General features: G+C 39.4%; 1 protein-coding gene across 1 annotated transcript in view; it reads left to right on the top strand.

The window, feature by feature from the left end:
• The window catches only part of LOC149089446 (uncharacterized), a 52,397-nt gene extending 38,740 nt beyond the window's left edge, over nucleotides 1–13,657 (top strand). Inside the window, exons 3-6 of the mRNA XM_089238565.1 lie at nucleotides 3,542–3,625; nucleotides 5,837–5,898; nucleotides 11,540–11,706; nucleotides 13,041–13,657. Of these exons, the coding sequence (XP_089094691.1) occupies nucleotides 3,542–3,625; nucleotides 5,837–5,898; nucleotides 11,540–11,706; nucleotides 13,041–13,241 (514 nt within the window). The 3' untranslated portion in view covers nucleotides 13,242–13,657. The remainder of the gene's footprint in view (nucleotides 1–3,541; nucleotides 3,626–5,836; nucleotides 5,899–11,539; nucleotides 11,707–13,040) is intronic.
• Nucleotides 13,658–20,595: the final 6,938 nt, after the last annotated feature.

The following is a 20,595-nucleotide window of genomic DNA, read 5'->3' as shown; positions in this document are numbered from 1 at the left end:
TCTAGTTTATACAATTGCAAAAAAAAATTATATTTCAATTACAATTACAAGAAAACGTTCTGCTCAAATTACTAATCTTGGTTTACTGCACACACAAACAGCAATGGTTAAAATTTTTAAGCAAACTTGTCAATTCAACTAATATTGTTGCTTAAAAAATATTTATCAATATCCTGCTATATTGTCTTTTTTATGCGGCGCGTTAATTAAAAACCGATGATCTCAATTTCATTCGAAGAATCACAACAGTTGCATTTTTTTCGTGATAAGGTGACAGCAGTAGTTGCAGTTCAGTGATGTTTCTTATGCTATACTAGCAAAAATACACGGCGCTTCCCGGAACTACGTTAACCAAAGTCACCATTCCGGAAGTGATTGTTGGGGGCCCAGGAACCATTGTTGTCCGATGGTTTTTCCGCCCACATCTCGGGTATTTTCCTAGGTCTGATGAATTTTTAAAGTAGCCTATGGTTCAGTCCTGGTTCTGTTTGATATATATGCAAAGTTTGGCGACGATCGGTCTAAAATTGTAGATTTGCATAAAGAACAAACATACATACTTTCACATTTATATACAAGATATTTAGGATGAAGACTCAATTCCCTCCCCCCCCCCCCCCGCCGCATTTTACTTACAAAACCGTTTATTCTATACTTCCAATTAGAAAAGTATCCAATAGCGTGTAAAATTCAGATACGTCATTGATGTTGCAAGGAGTTGTATAGTTTATCAAAATTTAAAAAAACCAACCTTTTATACGAGCACCCTGTCCTCAGAAACCCAATTAGAATGTTGAACCCAGTTAGAATTTGTTGCCTTGTTTCTTCTAAGGAGATATTTGAATTCAAAAATTGAGGTTAAGTTGGGGAAAAAACAGCATTAACTAACGAACAACGCTTCTTTCCCTGATTTATGCTTTCCTCTCTCTGTTCTTCCAATCTGCCGATTTTTCTAAGAGACACTACCTCGTTAAAGCTCACAATAAAGAACAGCTTTGCTGTTATAAGTAACACGAAACTTCTCTTCTTTGAAAGCTCTCCGGGTTCCGGGATTTTTAAGTGTTCCGTGGCATTTGATCATGCGGAACCCCAAAACAAGCTATCATGAAAACCCAAGGTTCCGCGGAACACCAGTTGGAAACCCATGGTCTATACACCCGTAGCTTTTTTTGCATACATGCAATCTAATAAATACTCGAAATGCGTTTAACAAAGAATGCTATTTTTGACATTTTAGTAGAGAGTTTGAAATATGATTTTTCAAAATGCATTTGTTAATGTAAATGCGATAAATACAGTTATTATATGCATAATCATCGAGAATTTTGGTGAGTTTAAATTTTCCTAAATTTATCACTTTTACCGGTGATTATGCAAAGTTATCCGAGCATTTTGGTAAGTTTGATCAATTTCCTTAAATTAATCACTTTCACTGGCGATTATGCATAATACACAGGCGTCGCGTAGTCGGAAGACATGATAAACCGTACTACATAATATACTGTACATGATATTATTCACACATGTATTTCATCATTATATCGTGGTACGATCGTGAAGTTTGTTATCATTATATCGGGGTCCGACTATATTCATCACACATACTAGACTCATTTGGATTTTTTTTGTTCATATTTATCAAATTCACCAATCACACTGGAGTATTATGCATAATCAGGCGATAAATTATTTATCAAATTTACCAACGACACTTGATTATGCATAATTTTCCGGTAAAAGAGTGATAAATTTATCAAACTTACCAAGACGATTGTTAAGTGTGGATAATAACTGACCATTATGTACAATAACTGATTTATCACATTTATCGTAACATATTGATTGTATTATTACAAATTTTTAAAATGGTACTTTGTGATATATTGTTAAGGTTATAAACCAAAATCTATACGTCTATCACATGTATTTTACTAATTACAGTGTTTTGTATGCTGGGAAATGAAATTTGAAAAAAAAAATCACATCTACATCAACAGATTTGAGTCCAACTTATGAGTACATCATAGTGGACCATGAAACAACCCACCAACCCTGTCCTACCTAGAACCGTTTCCGAGTTATGGTGGATAATCGATTATGAGAAAAAAATGCGTCATGTCTGAAAAATACCCGGATTTGTAAAGTTCCTGAGAGACCTACACGCAAACTAAGCACATATTTGAAAAGCGCAGGAAAAAAAAATCCTATAAGGTCATACCAATTTCATTGAAATATCTAGATTTGATTGCAAGCTACGTGCGCTGAAAGATTGGCGAAGTTCAAAATCGAATTAACGCCAAAATTTTTAATTGCGAATTCCGCAAACACCCTTCTAGCTACAATCGGTAAAATTTGGCAAAACTTGTCCATTCTATCAGCTTTCGAAAGAGTCTAGAATAAGCCAAATTAGTCATCTAGTTCAGGAGGAATTTAGTCGTTTGCTTGCAATACATCACTGAAATCTGCGTTCGTCGAAGTAATTTTACAAGGTTTTTTGGCGACAATTTGATTTTTCATTTCACCGATCTCTCAGCGCTTGTAGTTGGCTATTAAATGTAGATAGACGTAGAATATTATACATTATAGGATTTTTTTGTGCAAAATCAAATTGTCGCCAAAATTTGTAACCGCAAATTCCGAATTTTCGTCGAATATCTACTTAGACAAACGCGGCTTTCAGTGATGTATTACAAACGAAAGACTAAATTTCTAAATTTCTGAACGAGAAAATAGAAAGCTGGTAGAATGGATAAGTTTTTTTAGTGAATTTGACCGGTTGTAGCTAGTTGCGGAATTAGCGATTAAATATTCTGGCGACAATTTGATTTTGAACTACGCCAATCTTTCAGCGCTTGTAAGGACAACGGATATTAAATTAAATCCACATATTCTGATGAAAATGGTGCCATCTTATAGGATTTTCTGTTTTTTGCGAATATGAGCTTAGTTTGCGTGTATGTCTTTCAAGGGCCGCTGTGGTGGTCGAGGGATGACGGACTCTCATCGCGAGGATCCGGGTTCGAACCCTACCACCGCTATAGTGGTGGTGGTGGTGGTCGGCTGAAGTTGGCTTTCTGTGATTCCCTGCTTCGAGACACGCATGCGACCAAGCTGGTGGAATGGACTATTTTTTGGCCAATATGACCGATTGTAGCTAGAAGAGTGTTTGTGGAATTGGCAATTAAAAATTTTGGCGACAATTCGATATTGAACTTCGCCAATCTTTCGGTGCCTGTAGCTCGCCATGAAAACCAGATATTTCAATGAAATTGGTGCGGCCTTATAGGATTTTTTCAGATATGTGCTTAGTTTGCGTGTAGGTCTCTCGAAAACTTCACGAATCCGGGGTTTTTTCAGACTTGACGGATTTTTTCAAATAATCGATTATCCACCGTAACTCGAAAACGGTTCGAGATAGGACAGGGTTGGTAGGTCGTTTCGTGATCCACTTGAGCTCGTCTATCATCCCCGTTTCGTTTGGCAGAATAGGTCGGATTCAGCCTGTATATCTTTTGAAATAAATGTTTATTTTCCATTGCAGTATGTCTGGGAAGAAATCTCAAAGGAAAGAGAAGGGAGATGTCAGTTCGCCTGCTGGGCAGGACAATTCCGATAACGAACCACTGTGAGAATTTCCTTTTTTTCAATTACATATTAAAATGCTTCAATGTAAAATACTAACATGAGAGATTCCTCACCAATGTTACTTTAGGCTACATCACTGTTCTCTAACCATTTGAGAAAACTGTGGACCGGTGACAACAGTTGGAAAAATTTCACTTGAATGTGAGTAATACGAAGCACAGATGATCGAATACGAAGCGAAATCGGAAAGGAAAGCCATATTTTCCTCTGGGGAGGGCGAATCGAACCACCAACCTTTCCGGGCACGTGCTCTACCATTAAGCGAATGTGGCTTTTCAATTATCTTCGGCTTATTATCCATTCATCTGAGTTATAATTAGCGGAGAGGTTCATCGTTTCGTTACAAGTCGCCATCTGGGAGCTGATTTCGGCACGACTGTTGCTGAGTTAAGAGGCTGTCTATTATGCTGACCCGTTCAGCCCAAATTAGCACAGTGTTCTTAGGAAAGAAAATGTCTGTCTCCTGTAGCTTAATGGTAGAGCACGCGCCCGGAAGCTTATATATATATATATAAACAATTCCTACATTTTTTTGCTACATTTTAGATATTTAGCGCATCGTGATTGGCCGAAATGTGTGATGAATCACTCATGAGTGATGTTCAACAATAGATACATTTTTGATTGTGCTTAAGCAGCACCTCCTAGAGATAGAAGGTCTCTGCACTGTTTGTCATAAACGTCATTCAGACTACCTAGCAAGTTTGCCACATTTTGAAAAACGCAGCATCCTATTTCGTTTTTTCTTATTTTGGCGTAGACTCTTCCTGATTGGCTCACAAATACCACATAGTGATTGGATGTGGGGCATAGAAATCGCCAATTCTGAGCCCGATCATTTCTTTTCCTCACAACGATGATACTGCCACGAGCGGGGAATTTTTTCACCCTGAATAATCTGAGGGAAAATAGACTACTTACTGACGTCACAAGCGGACTGCGGAGGCCTTCTATCTCTAGGAGGTGCTGGCTTAAGTCCGACACCCGCCATTGGAGTAATAGTTATAGTACGAGCCTCACGTACCGAAGGTTGTGTGTTCGATTCGGTCTGAAAACCAACCAATGTTTTCCCCATCTTTGCTATGATTTACCGATTTACTAAAAAAATGTTTCCATTTTTGTTTCTGATTGATCAACTGCTGTCCACGTGCATCGAGAAGACAATAATAACGACTCGCGGAGCAAGCGCCCAGCTATCATTTGCTGATTCAATAAAAAAAAATGATTTCATTTTTCGTTAATGAACTTTTAAATTCAGTTTCTCCTAAAACTCCTCTTCTCTCGTGACGTCTTGCTAGCTTTTCTGCTCGCAGTAACCAATCACCGGCGTGCTAATGCTTCCTGTGTTACTAAGAGAGTAGGGATTGTAATTACGCAGCCCGAAAAGTGCGACGTTGGTGGTTCGATTCTCTCCCCCCCCCCCCCCCCAGAGGAAAAAATGTGACTTTTCCATTCTTTCCAGTTATCTTCACTTGGTGGCCAGTCATCGTACTTCATATAATTAACAAAGAGATTCATCGTTTCGGTTCTGCTGGGAGACATAGTTCGCGGACCGATAAAGAGTAGATATACCGTATTTCAACGTGCATGAGGAACCCCTTTTGTCGAAAATTGGGTCCCAAAAATAGGAGGGGGTTTCCTCATATATGGATAGTATTATAAATATATCTTTTCAACTTTTTTCTAAATTTTGAGACCAAAAAATCAGGGGTTTTTCAAAGTTCCTTACACACGAGGGTTTCTTACGAGCGTTAAAATGTGGTAATTGGAGGAACGGAAAAATACATAAATAGGAGAAATTCGTCGGACCGTCTTACATCAGCACATCGAAATTTCGCCAGAGATCTTCGGTAATTTCGCGAATTGGCCGCACTTCGGGCTTTGGCAGTAACAAATTATACAGAGCGTATCTTATCTATTAAATCTAAGATTACGTTGCGGCAACATGAACTGGGTGAAATCAGGCCAGAGGTTGAAGAACATTGTTCCATGTCATTTCATTATTGACAAATTAATTTAACGACACTCGTCTACCCTGGTATATAAGGCCGGGATTACACTTTGATAAAAGATCTTTTACCTATTCGCTCGCATGAATGTAACCGATACGCTTATTAATTGCATTTCTTCCAAGTTTTATAAAATAAGTTTTACAAAACGCTGATTTATAATTTTTTTTTCTTTTGCATAGCCCTTCTGTGGAGGAGATACGAGCCTGGGGCGAATCCTTCGACCGGCTGATGAAATGTTCTGGTGAGTATTGGAAATTTTGTACGACACGGAACGCTCAGCTTTTCGTATCGATTATTAATATCGTGTTACACGATGCACGACCTGAATTTTAGGTTTCATTTATTGGTTACAAAGAGATCAATAATTTTGTTTGCACTAGCTGAGTGAATATGCCTTGTACTCCCTCTCCTCTCTTTTTTGTGTGTGGAGAGTCTATTCAGCTACAGTCAAAGCTGGTTAATGAGTGAACTCTTTAACCAGCTTTGGATACAGGTAGAGACACTAAAGACCCTTACTTCAGGAAGAAATAATAATACAAATGTTGCCCTGTTTTGGGCTAATGCTAATGCAGTAACACAAGGATACGCAATCTTTTCAGTCCGCGGGCCAGATAGGGCGGTATTTTTGCCGCTCGTGGGTCAGTAACTTGTATATATAGGATCACCATATCACCATTATTTTACGGGACATTCTCGTAATTTCGGCCGCCCCAACTTTTTTTATAAAATGCCCCCGTCCCGTATTTTCCCTTATTTTCAGTGAGGCTTTACTCGAAGCAAAAACGAAGCAAAATCAAAATTCACCATCTTTTTATGACTTTTTTCGATTGTATAAATTGTGATAATTATAATTGGTGATTATAATTGGTGATTATAATTGATAATTGCATAATATTATGATAATTATGCCTCTGTCATAATTTATTATTGTCGTACAAATATGTCCATCTCACGTATTTTTCAAACGTATAGGTATTTTTTATGGGGGGGAGGGAATTTCTGACCTTTGCCAATTTTTTCACTATAATTGGCAATTTTACTTATTTTTGGCAATTATTAAGGGTGTAATTGACAACTTTACTTTCATTTTGCTGTTATAGTAAAACTTTGATTTACCGTCTGTTTTTGCTATCCGTCATCGTCTAAAACAAATGAAAAACAGCCCCAGGTTTTAAGGTCCAAAAAAATCGAATCACTACTTATAGTCTGTGCAAATGCCAACGGCATTCATAGATTGCCCTCGCTTGTAATTAGTAAATCCAAAAACCACGTGCTTTCAAAAATTTAAACATGAACACATTACCTGTGAACTATTATGCCCCAAAAAAGGGCTTGGATGAACCAAACAATTTTTTCAGAATGATTATCACAACGTTCTCGTGCCTCAAGTTGGAGCTCATTTGGCCGGAAAACGGTTGCCGCAGAAAGCACTGCTGTTAATGGACAATGCCCTGACACAACCCTCTTGTGAACTCGAAAGTGATGATGGCAAAATAGGCATTCCTCTTTCTCCTAGAGAATACAATTCCACTTATCTAGCCTACGGACCAAGGCATAATTGAAAATATGAAGTGGCGTTACAGGAAAGCTTTTATCGATGGCTTGCTTCCATCTGATGGTGCCATGACTGTCAAAGAATTTTGTAAAAGATACAATATAAAGGATGATATTTTCAATATCGTTACTGTCTATGCTGACCTTATATTGAAGTTTATATTGCTCGTTTTTTGTGTGTAAAATTAAATACAATATGTACGTCTTTTATTCACTTTTACGAAGGTGTTTATTTTCATTTTCCTCCCAAGTCCGCAGTGAAATCACGTTACTGTTCACATGTGTTAAGAGATTTCTGTTATCCGTCTATTCGGTTATCCGTCAGAATACAGAATGAGCAGAGCACGTCCAGGCTCTATCGCTATTGCAATTTAAGCACAGTGCTCATAAGACCGCGGCCTCACCGGGAAAACCTACCGGTGTTTCAGCCAAGCGAAGCCACCCCAAGGAAATCCCCCCCCCCCAGGGCGCCCCTCACCAACTCTCTCGTCACCCTGCTTCCCTCACATTCCCAACCCAACAATAGCCCTGCATCTCCGCCCGGCACCACCAGGACGTTTGCGCCCCCAGCCCCAACTAAACATCCTCAGCCCCAACAGCCGCCACCCGACCACCCAAAAACCCACATCACTCCCCACGACCGAATTCTCCCGTTCCAATGTGACGGTTATCCGTCAGACCCCCTGACGGTTAATTGAAGTTTTACTGCATTATTATTATTATTGTTTTGGCGATAATTGGTGATGTCCCATATGAATCGAGATTACCCGTATTTTTATGCAAGAAATGTGGTCAGCCTATGGGTTTATCGTGTTGTGTGATAAGGAACTTTTTTTTTTCTCTGCCGGACACTTTTTTTTCTGAAACTTCTTTTCCGGAACATCTTTCGCGGGCCGTTAGCCTTGGCGGGCCGCATTTGACCCAAGTGCCGAAAGTTCTGCACCCCCTTGCGGTAGAAAGTGGCCGGTAAATTATCGCATAAAAGCTACAAGACAAGAATTCTTACTCGGAAAAGTGCTCAAAGACCCTTACCTTATAGCCGGGTTTCACTAAAAGATCAGGTTTATATCTAAAACGCCTGCATAAAACCTGTTTTTAGGGGTAAACCCGCTACCACCGCAAATCGCAAAGGGTAAAAATGTAATTTACCAAAAAAAAAACGGAGATGTACAAATACGTGAGATTAATATACGTATTTATATGATTATAATTATTGATGATAATATTAATTATCATAATATTACCTCGTTGGGCATTCTCCCTTGTTGCGGCTTTGCATTTGTAATCTTAATTCTCAATTTCAAAAATTCCTACAAGCCATGAAAGAGAAGAAAAAAGGGAGAAGGATTTTCTCTTCCTTTGTTTGGGAATAAAGGCTGTGTGTGTGTGTCTAGAGTATTGGCAAGCGCACTCGACCGGTACGCAAGAGGACCCGAGTTCGGTTCCCGGAAGAGACCAGAGATTCGTTCCAGCATATATATAACATCCTATTGGGCCGGGAAAACGAAACAACTCTCTATAATAAGTTGATTGTTCTCCTCTTTTCATTCAAGCTCACGGACCCCCCTTTCCCACACACACACGAAAATCACTCCAAAGACTCCCTGGTTAGAATCCCCTGATGTAAGTGAATACAGGCATGAAAAATTTGGTTAAAAAGTAGCCGTAAAATTTTATGTAAACGTATTTAGAAGTGCGGAAATGAACAGAATTTTCTTCACTCACCGTCAGAACCAATTGTTATTGAGAGAGCGATTTCGTCGATTTCATTGGCAAGCTTAATTTTCAGCATTTTTTTTTTTTTTATTAAATATATATTCAGAATGGAATTTTATGGAATTCTTCCAAGTTTCGCGCGTTTTTTGCTTTCGAGATCTCATAATAACACTCTCTGAACTCCATTAAGCGAAAATGAAACAAAATGTAACTTGCTCTAGAGTTTATTAAAATTTTACTAAAGGCTGAAAATTGGCAAAAAAAAAAAAAATTGCAATCAGTTAGTTTTCTATATTAAATGTTTTTGCTAATGGAATCGAAGGATTGGAAATCACTCTTTTATTGTCAATAACTTCCATGTGAGAAGATAGTTTATAAAAAGTAGTGAGTGAGAGAGAGGTTTCTAATAGTATTTAGTGATTCTTTGTGTGTGTGTGTGTGTGTGTAATTTACAGTAATAAGAACAAAAATGTGTTTTCTAGAGATATGCTCATTTGATCATGTTTGTAGCACGCACCACGGCCATTTTCTGCACTTGAAGGCTAATTAGACCGGGACCTACCATTTTCTGCACTTGAAGGCTAATTAGACCGGGACCTACCATTTATTACCGATTCCGAACGCAGCCTTTTTTATACTCACCGAGAGTTTGGTGCGCAAGACGCTCGGTGTGGGACTCCCTGCGGTAGCAATCTTTTTCTGTGCCCACGCCACCGTTTTTGTTGTACCTCCGCGTCAGGAAAGTTTCTGGCAAGGACGAACCGGGTATCGAACTCGCTAACACCTCTGGCACTGTAGGCGAGTATCTTATCGTCCTGGGCTGCCTCGCCCCTGTCTAGAGAAATATGCGCATTGGTAGATGTTGCCATCTTCTATATTGGTAAGAAGGTAATATATATATAAATGTCCAAAATACAAAAGTACAGGGTGGGCGAAACGTCCTTGACGCATTTTAAAACATCAACCAATTGACATAAAAAGGTGCGGTTTGAGTAAAATACTTATCATGGTGTAAAGTTTTTATTCTTACTTATTTATTTATTTATTTTTATTATTATTTTTTTTTGATAAATTAAAAACAAAGTTCAAAATTTCACTTCTAGATGGCGTTGTACAAGGAAACACTAGACATAACGCATAAAATACAACACAAATAGGACATAATTAATGTTTATGACAATCTGTGTTACATAAATCTTCTATATTTCAACATGAACACCCTTTTTACAGTTTATTCCGGTCGTCCATTGAAAGCGACAAATAAGTCGCGCGAAGTTGTCTGTATTCGCAAGACTGATCCCATTGTACAGAAAGGAGGATATCGTCGTCGTCCTCTAGAAACGATATTTTCCGGTGACAGCAGCAGATGGCCGACCAAATCCGATTAAATTGGGATCATAGGGATCGTATACGCATCTTGTTTTATCTGCGCAGGCGCAGTGTGGTTGTTTACTTCTTTTTCGCGCCACTTGCCCCGTTTCTTTTTCTCCTTTGGTCAGTCTTTCTCTCCGCCCTCTTCTTTCCCGCATTAAGATGGAAGCTGAAATTTGATAATTGCCGTTTATGTATTATAATTTATATTGTAAATAATACTATTTTATTTATTCGCAACATGAACGCTTTCTACAACTCCTGACATGTGTTATGTGTCTCATTAAGTATGGGCATGATAGATACAGGTCATCAGGATCAATTTCTATAAAAAAGAAAAAGAATTCCATCATTCAAATATTTTTTTAAACATTATTAACGAACATACTCGTCTGCACGGAGTGCAGTCGCGAATTCATTAGCGTGTAAAGCAGCCATCTTCACCCTGTTGCTAGAGAGCATCATGGTACGAAGCATCATCCTCGAAGCACCAAGTGCTCGTGTCCGATTTCGTGCGCGAGCCAATGCCGTAACTAGGCAGGTGCAACAGGTGCACCCGCAGAAGGTCCACTTGGAAGGAGGCCCACAATGGAACTAAATGGGCCATTCTGGGCCCAAGAATGGCACAGAAGGGGCCTAAATGCAAATTCTTGCGCAGGGCATAGGAATGGCTAGTTACGGCCAAAAATTATTACCCTGCGAAAATTTCGTGTGAGTGCGAAGATTACAATTTTACAGATTTTAGACATACCTATGTCAAAGTTAGTCATCTGACTCAATGTCGACTGCTGTCGCTCATGTTGCTCACCGCGTGCTGTCGCTTCCAGTGAACGACCGGCCTTTTAGACGCAGCGCGAGTTACAAAGGGTTGCTCATATTGAAATGTGGTGGTTTTACGCAATGCAAATCGACCTTAAATAAACATTAATTATGCGATTTTTGGGTTGTATTTTACGTATTGTGTCGAGTGTCACAGCGGCACCTGTGTGTATAATTTTGAACCCTTTTCTAAATTTATCAAAAACTATGAATCGTAGACTATTGTATATGAAGAAATGTAAATTTTTGCACGCAAAAAATTAGGGCATCATCTGAAAATAAGCCAAATGCTTCTCGTTGAGGAAAAAATTAATATGACCAGATTTTACTTTCGGGGAAACATAGTATATTGTAATTTGACGTGAAAAGAGGTATGTTGATTTAATGCATTTATTTCATATGTTGTTGTTTTGTTTTCGCAGCCGGACGCCAGTTGTTCCGTAAATATCTGCAGTTCGAATTCAGCGAAGAAAACATCTTGTTCTGGTTGGCCTGCGAGGAACTCAAGATGGAATGTAACCCGGAGGCTATCGAAGAGAAATGTCGACTGATCTACGAAGACTTCGTGTCGATACTTTCACCCAGAGAAGTCAGTATACGATCACCTATTAATTACTAGCCAATCGATTTTGATTCAATTTGCTTAAAATATTGTGCATTAAGCGTAAAAATAATTATCATTCAAAAAAAAGAACAGAAGTCTTTCAATATTTTCAAATTGATCCCATGATATAAAGTTTTAGTTTAGTTTTCAACAGAGCTTTACGCATATTAAGAAAGTTTACATTCATACAAGTAACGAAGAAATTTAGACTGTCTTGATCGGTTGCAATGAGTCACTTGATTGGTCGTAGATAGGAAATAGATAGGAAACCAAATGGTAAACCAATTTTATATATACAGTATATATAAGATAGGAAACCAAATGGTAAACCAATTTTATATATACAGTATATATAGATGGGAGAAATATTCAGGTTTGTTTGGTTTCGATAGGAAAGTCTCGTTCTCATCGACTGTTCTGTGTAACAGTTTCGTAATAATTAAGGGTGTCGTGTAAGAAAAAGTCTCGTAATCATCTGCGGTTTCGTGTAAAAGTCGCGTAATCATCCAGGTTCCTATGCAACAGTCTTGAAATACCTAAGGTTTTCGTGTAAAAGTCGCGTAATTTTTTCAAGTAGTCTAAATTTTTTATGGTTTCGTTGTAAAATTCGCGTAGTCATCAGAGATTCTGTGCAATACCTGACATCCATCAGGAGGGAAAAGAAATCTGTTTCCACGCTTCGAAGATCTAGATTAGTTTCTTCAAGGATCGTCCGTCCGAAGAGGTCGCCATGTTGGTTACCTTGGATACAGCTCTCAAACCTTGAATCACCCAAGAGCATGAAAACGATCAAAAGAGTGTGACCCAGCAAAGAACCATATCAGTGAGCAGGACCGCAACTGGGGGAAGCAGGCGGGTCTCGTGCACTAGACCCGAGGGGGGCGAAAATTTCATTCCGAAACCTCTCCTTCAACATTACAAAGAGGCGTCAAAATGCGCGCTTGCCCCGGGTGACCAAGCATCTAGTTGCGGCCCTGTCAGTGAGCAAAAGAGTGACCTAGAGCGTGCGCAATCATTTGAATGACTAAAAGAGTGACTTATAGATTATGTGAGCATGGGAGTGACCAAAAGAGTGACGTAGAAACACAGGTTTACATGCAGGAGTGGAGGGAGGCCAAGTGGGTTTTAGGACATGGTGGCGAATTCGAGGAAAGAAAGAAAATTAGACTAGAATGGAAGAAAGACGGCAAAATTCGTGTATCCCGCAGGCGGCAAAACCATAAATGCGTCTCTGGCGGCATTGCACCTATCTCTACTGTGGTCTTGAGTTTGTTAATAATACTAATACTAATTAATACTCTGTTGATTGTCCGTTTCAGGTGAGTCTGGACTCAAAAGTCCGTGACCAAATCAATCAGAACATGTTGACGCCGTCAAAGAACACGTTCGACGATGCTCAGATGCAGATATACACCCTGATGGGTCGAGATTCGTATCCAAGGTTCGTCAGCTCAACGATATATCGCAGTGTTGCTCAGTTGTCGCCATCATCCACCAAAGACAACGTCAGAGTCGGATGACGATGGTGATGAGACGATTATATATATATTTAACAACTTATATACAATACATTACAACCATATATACAATATTATTGTTTATATATACGATACAATACAACCGCTCTAGTCATTCATTTTATGACAATGCAAAAAAAAAAATGGAAGCAAACAATTATAATAACAATGTATTCCGTGTTACTTTTTTTTTTACATTACTTTCAATGTTATTTTTATGCGTGCGTGCGTGCGTTCGTTCGTATGTGTGTTCGTGTGCGCGTTATTACATTACATACATAATAAAAGAGCGGGTTTTGTTCCAACACCTTCATGTGCCAGGTGGGGACCAAAATAAAGATGGAGAAGACACCGATTATTGATTATTATTATTATTATTATTACCATTCTATTTATCATCATCATGGCGGACTGCGATGAAAAAAAAAAAAAAAAAGGGTTTTCAAGAAGTCTCTAGTCGTTTACTATTAACAATATAAAAATGTTGAAATTGTAATTATTGAATTAAAAAAATAATAATATGTAATTATCGAATTCTCATTGGTAATTATATATATATATATATATATACATAAAATATGATGCATATTTCTCGGAGGTGAAAAAACCACACACGAAAGAAAATGCCAAAGTGATTCCTCGTTCTATGTCTATTCAATTGATATTGTTATTTGCTGAATATATATTATTATTATTATTAATTATTATGATTATTATCAATCAGAAATTGATGACTTGAAGCAAAAAAAAAAAAAAAAAAAGAATTCTAATGTTGCTGTGACATTCACAAAAATAGTTTTTAAACAAAAGAAGAAACATTATTGTGACTGTTATGAAATTCTCTAATTAAATGCTGCATTGTGTTTTTACTCGTGTATGTTTTTTGTGTGTGTGTGACACAGGGGAAAGACTGCCCGGGGCGGCAGTTTTAGGTGAGGACAAAGAACACCGTTATCGAATTTTAAAGTTATGGGGGGGGGGGGTGGCAAAATAATGTTTGCCCCCGGGCGGCAAAAAGTTCTAGTTACGGCCCTGTCGATAGCTCAATGATCTATTTCATTAGGGTGGATAATGATTTATTCGAGGGATCCCAGTGACCTTGAAAGTAGGGGAAAATATTTGGCAAAAATCAGAAAAATATGCAAATATTTGATAAAAGTCAGGGAAAAAACTCTGTGGAGAGGTAGAGCTATCAAATTCCAAAACATAGAAATGAGGACGCATTCGCGCACCTTTGGCGACGTAACTTGCATATGTTAACAACAGATGGCGTGCCAAAACCAAAAAGAAAAAACATTTCTCTTTCTATACCAAAACACAGCCAGCTTTAATATGCATGCATTATTTTATTTAGGTTGGTGGAGGGGGGGGGGGTCTGCTTTCTAACGCAGGGTATAACTTAAGCAATCGGACATTGTGCATGCAGTTGGCCTTGTGCTCCCATTGCATGGTATTGGCTGTTGCTAGGCGAACAATGATAATCTCAAAATGTGTGTTGTGGTTTTCTTCTTCTAAAGTAGAGGTTCTTAAGAAAGGGTCCTTGGATTTTAGAGAGTCCTTGAGCTTGAAAGAGAAAAAAATTATTTATTATTGTCTTTTTATTTATCTTTATTTATTCTTTTTCTCAATATCATATACTGAATAATATTCTGTCGAGGAGTGCGTTGTCATTCATTTTATTGGCATAGTCGGTGTTTGACTTTAACCGTATAGTCACAAGGAGTCCGTGAGATCCAAGGATTCAAACCCAGTTATAGAACTGTTTTTTGGATTGACTCTTTTATACCAGTATAATGAAGTGCTCGATGCCTCTGTCCTTCTTGGAGGGAACTCGGGTTCTAGTTCTCTGTGAATTTAGACGGTGTTTAGTCAAAGCGTGTATAGGGCGCGGTAGCCCAGGTCGATAAGATACTCGCCTAAAGTACTGAAGGATGTTTAGAGGTGTCGCGAGTTCGATACCCGGTTCGTCCTTGTCAGAAACCTTTCCTGACACAGGGGTACAACAAAAATACGGTGACTTGACCGCAGCAAAAAATTGCTACCGCAGGGAGTCCCCCATCGAGGGGTTAGCGCACCAATCGCTCGACGAGTATAAAAAACAATCCCGCCGTTTGGAATCGGCAATAAATTGTAGGTCCCGGTCTAATTAGCCCTCGTGTGCAGAAAATGACCGTGGTGCGACAAAAATGATCAAATCGTGTATAAGAACATAAGAACCCCCAAGTTGCCCCCAAGGACAGAGATAATTCTACCCACAGGGAAAAGACAATCTAAACACACACACTGTTCAACAGGTTTCTATTTCGAAGTGAAATCATTTTTCCCCCAGAAAGAAAAAGAAAATTTTTTAAATTCTGAAAAAAATGGGGATGAAATGAAGAAATTTCAAAAACGTATGAGGAAACCCTGTGTCAGATGAAAAATGAGGTCGTGTCCCTCATAATTGAGAGCGTCTGGTAACCCTGGGAGGCGGGAGGGAAACTCCACTACACAATCAAACCTCTCTATCTCGAAACTGACGGAACGAGAAAAGTTTTCGAGAAATATGTTTTTTTCCTGGTAAAACACGTCAAAAGATGGCGAAAATTCGATTAATAAAACTAAAAAATACCGTACTATACTTTACCATATACTAATGAAAATTATAGTTACACAATCAATGTTTAATCACACTCTAAGCAAATACACTGAAACACATTCGAATTTTCTTTTTGTTTACACACAATTCAATTTAATTTACATACCTTATTGAAAATAATCCGTAAGCTTAGATTGATGCCTATGTTTTGCTCTTTGAGCCTTCGAAATTCCATCCACACCAGCAAGAGCTGCAAATATTTCGGGCAATATTTTCTCACAGTTTGCTCCAGAAAATGACGCAGCGCTTTTGCAGGTGCAGTTCTTTTTTTCACTGTTACTTTTTCTAGTTCATCTGAATCATCTTCTACTGTATTTTTGTCACCCGAGTGGACACCATACATTTACCAGTAATTCCAGTCTCAGTCAAGGTGCTGCTGGTTTGTAGTGAACATGGTTCATTTCCACGAAATGGAAAAATGAATGAAATTTCAACTTCAAACGTGTTTTAGTAATGTCCCGATGTTTTGAAAATCGAGTGAACCACCAGATCTGATAATTCATCACCGAGATGATTGGTTCCAAACAAGCAGCTTTCTTGAAACAATTTTGAGCTGTCTGTTGCTGGACAAGCCCTGCACATTGCATTCACCGCCCCCCCCCCCTTTGTCAATCACAGTAACCGCCTGTAATTGACAAAATCCACCAACACAATGGGCTGTAATACTGTAATACGAGTAATCCTTATTTATCAGTTTCCCTACAACTTCGGAAAAAATCCACACTTTTGAGTATGATAAATTCTCGATTTAAGAACAAAAATTCACAAATTAGAGTTTGAAAAAAAATCAGTTTGCTTGATTTTACTGTCCGCTATCGAGAGTGTCCGCTAACGGGGGAGTGAAATACATTAAAGCCCTGTCCCTCCGGGATCGGGGATCAGAAAAGTGTCCGTTAACGGGAGGTGTGCGCTAATGGGGAGTGTCCATTAAGGGAGGGGGATTTGCTGACTTTTGATGATGGGGGGGGGGGGGTCATCAACCACCCCTTTTTAAGATATGAAATATTCTAAGCTGCTGACGAAATTTTTCTGATGGGGGGGGGGGGTCCGTGTTTTGCTGACTTTTACTGACAGGGGGGGGGGGGGGAAGAGGGGGTCAAAAATGGCTGAAAATATGCTTACGTAATACTTGAATGGCCCCTTATGTGCAGGATTAGAAAAATATTCGTTTAAACGATATTTCCGGTATAACGGTATCCGTTACAACGGAATTCAACTGTATATGTCCCTACAACGTACACATTTTTGAGCTTGACACTCATTTTTTACCCAATTAGGATTTCGAACGTCCGGTACAAGTAAATGTAACGTTACAAAAAAAAATCTCCCATGGTCTGGAAAATTTTTAATTAAATTTTAAACAATATAATTTTTTAGGAATTTCAATTTTATTGTATAGACTTGATAATAGTCATGGGCCCTCACATCCTAGACTAGGGCCGCCTAGGCTGGGATCTTTGGCGGAACTCCGGACAGAGACTTTTCACAAGCGGGCCCTACTATATTAAATTTATGGCGTGAAAAAGACAAAAAAAAATGATGAGAATTGTTCCGGGCCCCAAAGCTGGAGTCTTGTCAGCCCACTCTTGTAGGGGCTATGATAATAGTATCCAATTGCACTCATCATTACCTGACATGAAAAATAACTAATCAATTACCTATGCGGTTTCAATGTGGTATGAATGATGACATATGAATCATACAGTATAAAATTTGTACGAATAGTTGCTTACACAAATGTTTTTCTCGCGAACATGCTAATCTCTAAACTCAGGTGTGGGAGGACTAACCGCAGATAAACTTTGATTCGCCCAATACGAGCCCATTCAGTGAGAACCCCATCATCAGAAAAACGGTCCAAGCTGCACAACCCTAATCGCCAGTGGTTTGCCCCATGAACATAGAAAAACGCCTCAAGTAACTTTTCACACAGCTTATCGCCATCGCATTTAGGTGTGATCGAACCTAGTCGAGGACCATAGAAGCATGTTACTCTCGGAACGCTATGAAGCTAAAGACCGTTATATCCTCAGGGTGTTAAAGCATGTCGCTCCAATCCATGATCACCAGAAAAATCCATCCTCGGAATAAAGCCCGAGCGCTCGTCCCTGACCGTACGAAGCAACGATCGATCACCGAATCGTGCTCCAAAACACGTGCCGGAATTCTAAACCTTACGAAAGAATAAGAAAAGCCAACTCGAACTTCCGACCTGGCGTGTGGATCGAGTGGACATTTCCCATTCGAGACTCTTCCGAAAGGCACCGCTGCTGTAGAACTGACCAGTGGCCGCAAACTACGGATCAGCCCCGCAGATGCCAACCTTAGATTTGTCGCGGCTCTCTTTCACCAACTCGAACAAAGTGTTGCGGCACTCGATGTTCGAACGGATCAGAAAACCGGGGCTAGGTTTGCAATAGAAACGAAGCGATTGCAATAGGTAGGCATCTTTGTGGGCCAACATGTGCTACGATCATTTCAGAATCGCTGGGATAGACTCTTTGGAGTGAACTTTTCCAATGACCTCCCCGTGTGGACTGGCAACTATCCGTTAAAATCATGGTCTTTTATAATCGTCAAACTCAACAAAGGATTCGGCAACAATCAAAAATATGATAATAGATGTATCAACAAGGATATCAGGTAACAGACATTCCCGACAAGTTCCCCAAAGTTTCAACAATGGACTTGATATAATGCTGCCGTATCCATTGAATGATTTTGTGCTGCATTTACCGGTAAAATATCCAACGTTCTGAGCTCCTCCTCGGTAGCCAATAATAGTTCATTATATGTAAAAAATGAATAAATATTCAGCAACTTTCCGACTTATGAACACGTCTCTTTCCAAATTATTCGTTTGTCGGAAGCGTGATGGTCGAGTAGTCTTGGTGACAGGCTCACATCGCGAGGTCTCGGGTTTGAACTCCTTTTGCGCCACAGTGGTGGTCGGCTGAAATTAGTTTCCTGTTATTCCCAACTTCTAGGTCACTCACACTTCTGGCACAACTCACTCGGTAATAAATTGCCCATGGCGATAGACCTGAGTTGTGCTGGGTTTGAAAGAAAGAAAATGATCGGAAGCGTGACTTTTGAGTATTATTTTACTTTTTGAGTATTACATTTTTGTTTCCATTGAGACTAAAATATTGGTTCAATCATGTTGCAATTGCCTTTGAATACGGAAAAATGCAAGACATTGCCGAATGTCGCTAGGAAAGTTAGGAAGAAGAAATACAAATACAAACACAAAGGCCACAACAGGCAAATTGCCCAGTGACGTGGCTGGAAAAAGATGCCCATGAAAAAAAAAAAAAAAAAATATGGATGTCAAATATAGACGAAATATAGCAACCCAATATATGCCGCTGTGGTGGTCGAGTGGTCATAGTGACGGACTCGCATCGCGGGGACCCGGGTTCGAGCCCCACCGTCGCCACAGTGGTTGTCGGCTGAAGTTGGTTTTCTGTGGTTCCCAAGTTCGAGGCGCAAATGCGAGCCGATCTCCCCGTTAAAAAAAGTCTCGCCACAGAGAGCAACAGGCCTACAAACAGTACAAATATTCAGTCACTACACATCACTCACTTCACTTCTGAGATATAGATGGCAGCACTGAAAAATTATACACAACACTAGATACACACTCAGACTGTTAGGTACACACACTTACACTTCCGGCACAACTCACTAGGTAGTAAATTGCTTATGGCGATAGACCTGAGTTGTGCTCGGTTTAAAAAAAAAACCAAATATATTTTGTATGAATTTTCTGTGGTTCCCAGCCTCTCTCTCACTCTCAAGGCGAGAATGCGAGCTGATCTCGAGCTGAAGCAAGCTTAAGACTTGTGTGCCAATAAGATTACGCGTAGCTTTTCTCTGCATCTTCTCTACCAAGTCCATGCTCCCTCTGAAAGAAAATAGGTCTTCAAAACCTTACAGCATACCCCAGTCCAGGACGAACTAAGCCTCGGAAAAGCGGAAGAATGACTTTCGGAGAACGCGAAGAAACCTTGAAAATGAAATCGAGCATTCTATTCGTTTTTTTGACCACCGCTGAACGATGTTCAGAAAACCTAAGCCACTCATCAATGAGAATACCCAGATCGGGATCCTAGTAGCATCAGGGATAGTACAGTCGAATCCCATTATAACGAACTCCAAGAGATCGGAGAAATCCCTTCGTTATAACGAAATTTCGTTATAAAGAAATTTCATGTTATTTAAAAATGTAATTGCTGTGTGTGTGTGCTAATGTACGCTATGCAAATTTATCTGGGGGATTAGAAAAGTGTTCGTTAAAACGAGATTTTCGCTATAACGGTATTCATTAAAGAGAGCAAATAACTTGTGAAATTAATTTATAACGAAATTTTGTCATAACGAAGTGATTTCTACGGTCTCTTGGAGTTCGTTATAATGGGATTCGACCTTATTCTACAGTCTCAGGTAGCGTGCCTCTCTCGAGAAATGAACACAAGTGCGAGGATGACTGCTCACGATACGAAACTAGATACAGCATTGTAACCACGCGTATGTGCGCGAAAAACTGTGGCTTGATTGCATTATTGAACGTGACTTTGAGGAGGCTAACTCGTGAACAGGAGGCAACATTTGTAGAAGAGATTGTGTCCTTGAGGAAGACATGGGACTGGACTTGCATGACGATGACATTCGAAAACCAGGGTCGGACTTAGGCAGGTGCGAAGACTGCGGCCGCAC

Source organism: Pholcus phalangioides, unplaced genomic scaffold (assembly GCF_987345545.1).
Source record: "Pholcus phalangioides strain wild (caught in Gottingen) unplaced genomic scaffold, Ppha-v1.0 ptg000002l_1, whole genome shotgun sequence".
NCBI classification, from domain to species: domain Eukaryota; kingdom Metazoa; phylum Arthropoda; class Arachnida; order Araneae; family Pholcidae; genus Pholcus; species Pholcus phalangioides.
The sequence above is the reverse complement of the archived record's forward strand: the minus strand, read 5'-3'. Positions and strand labels throughout refer to the sequence as shown.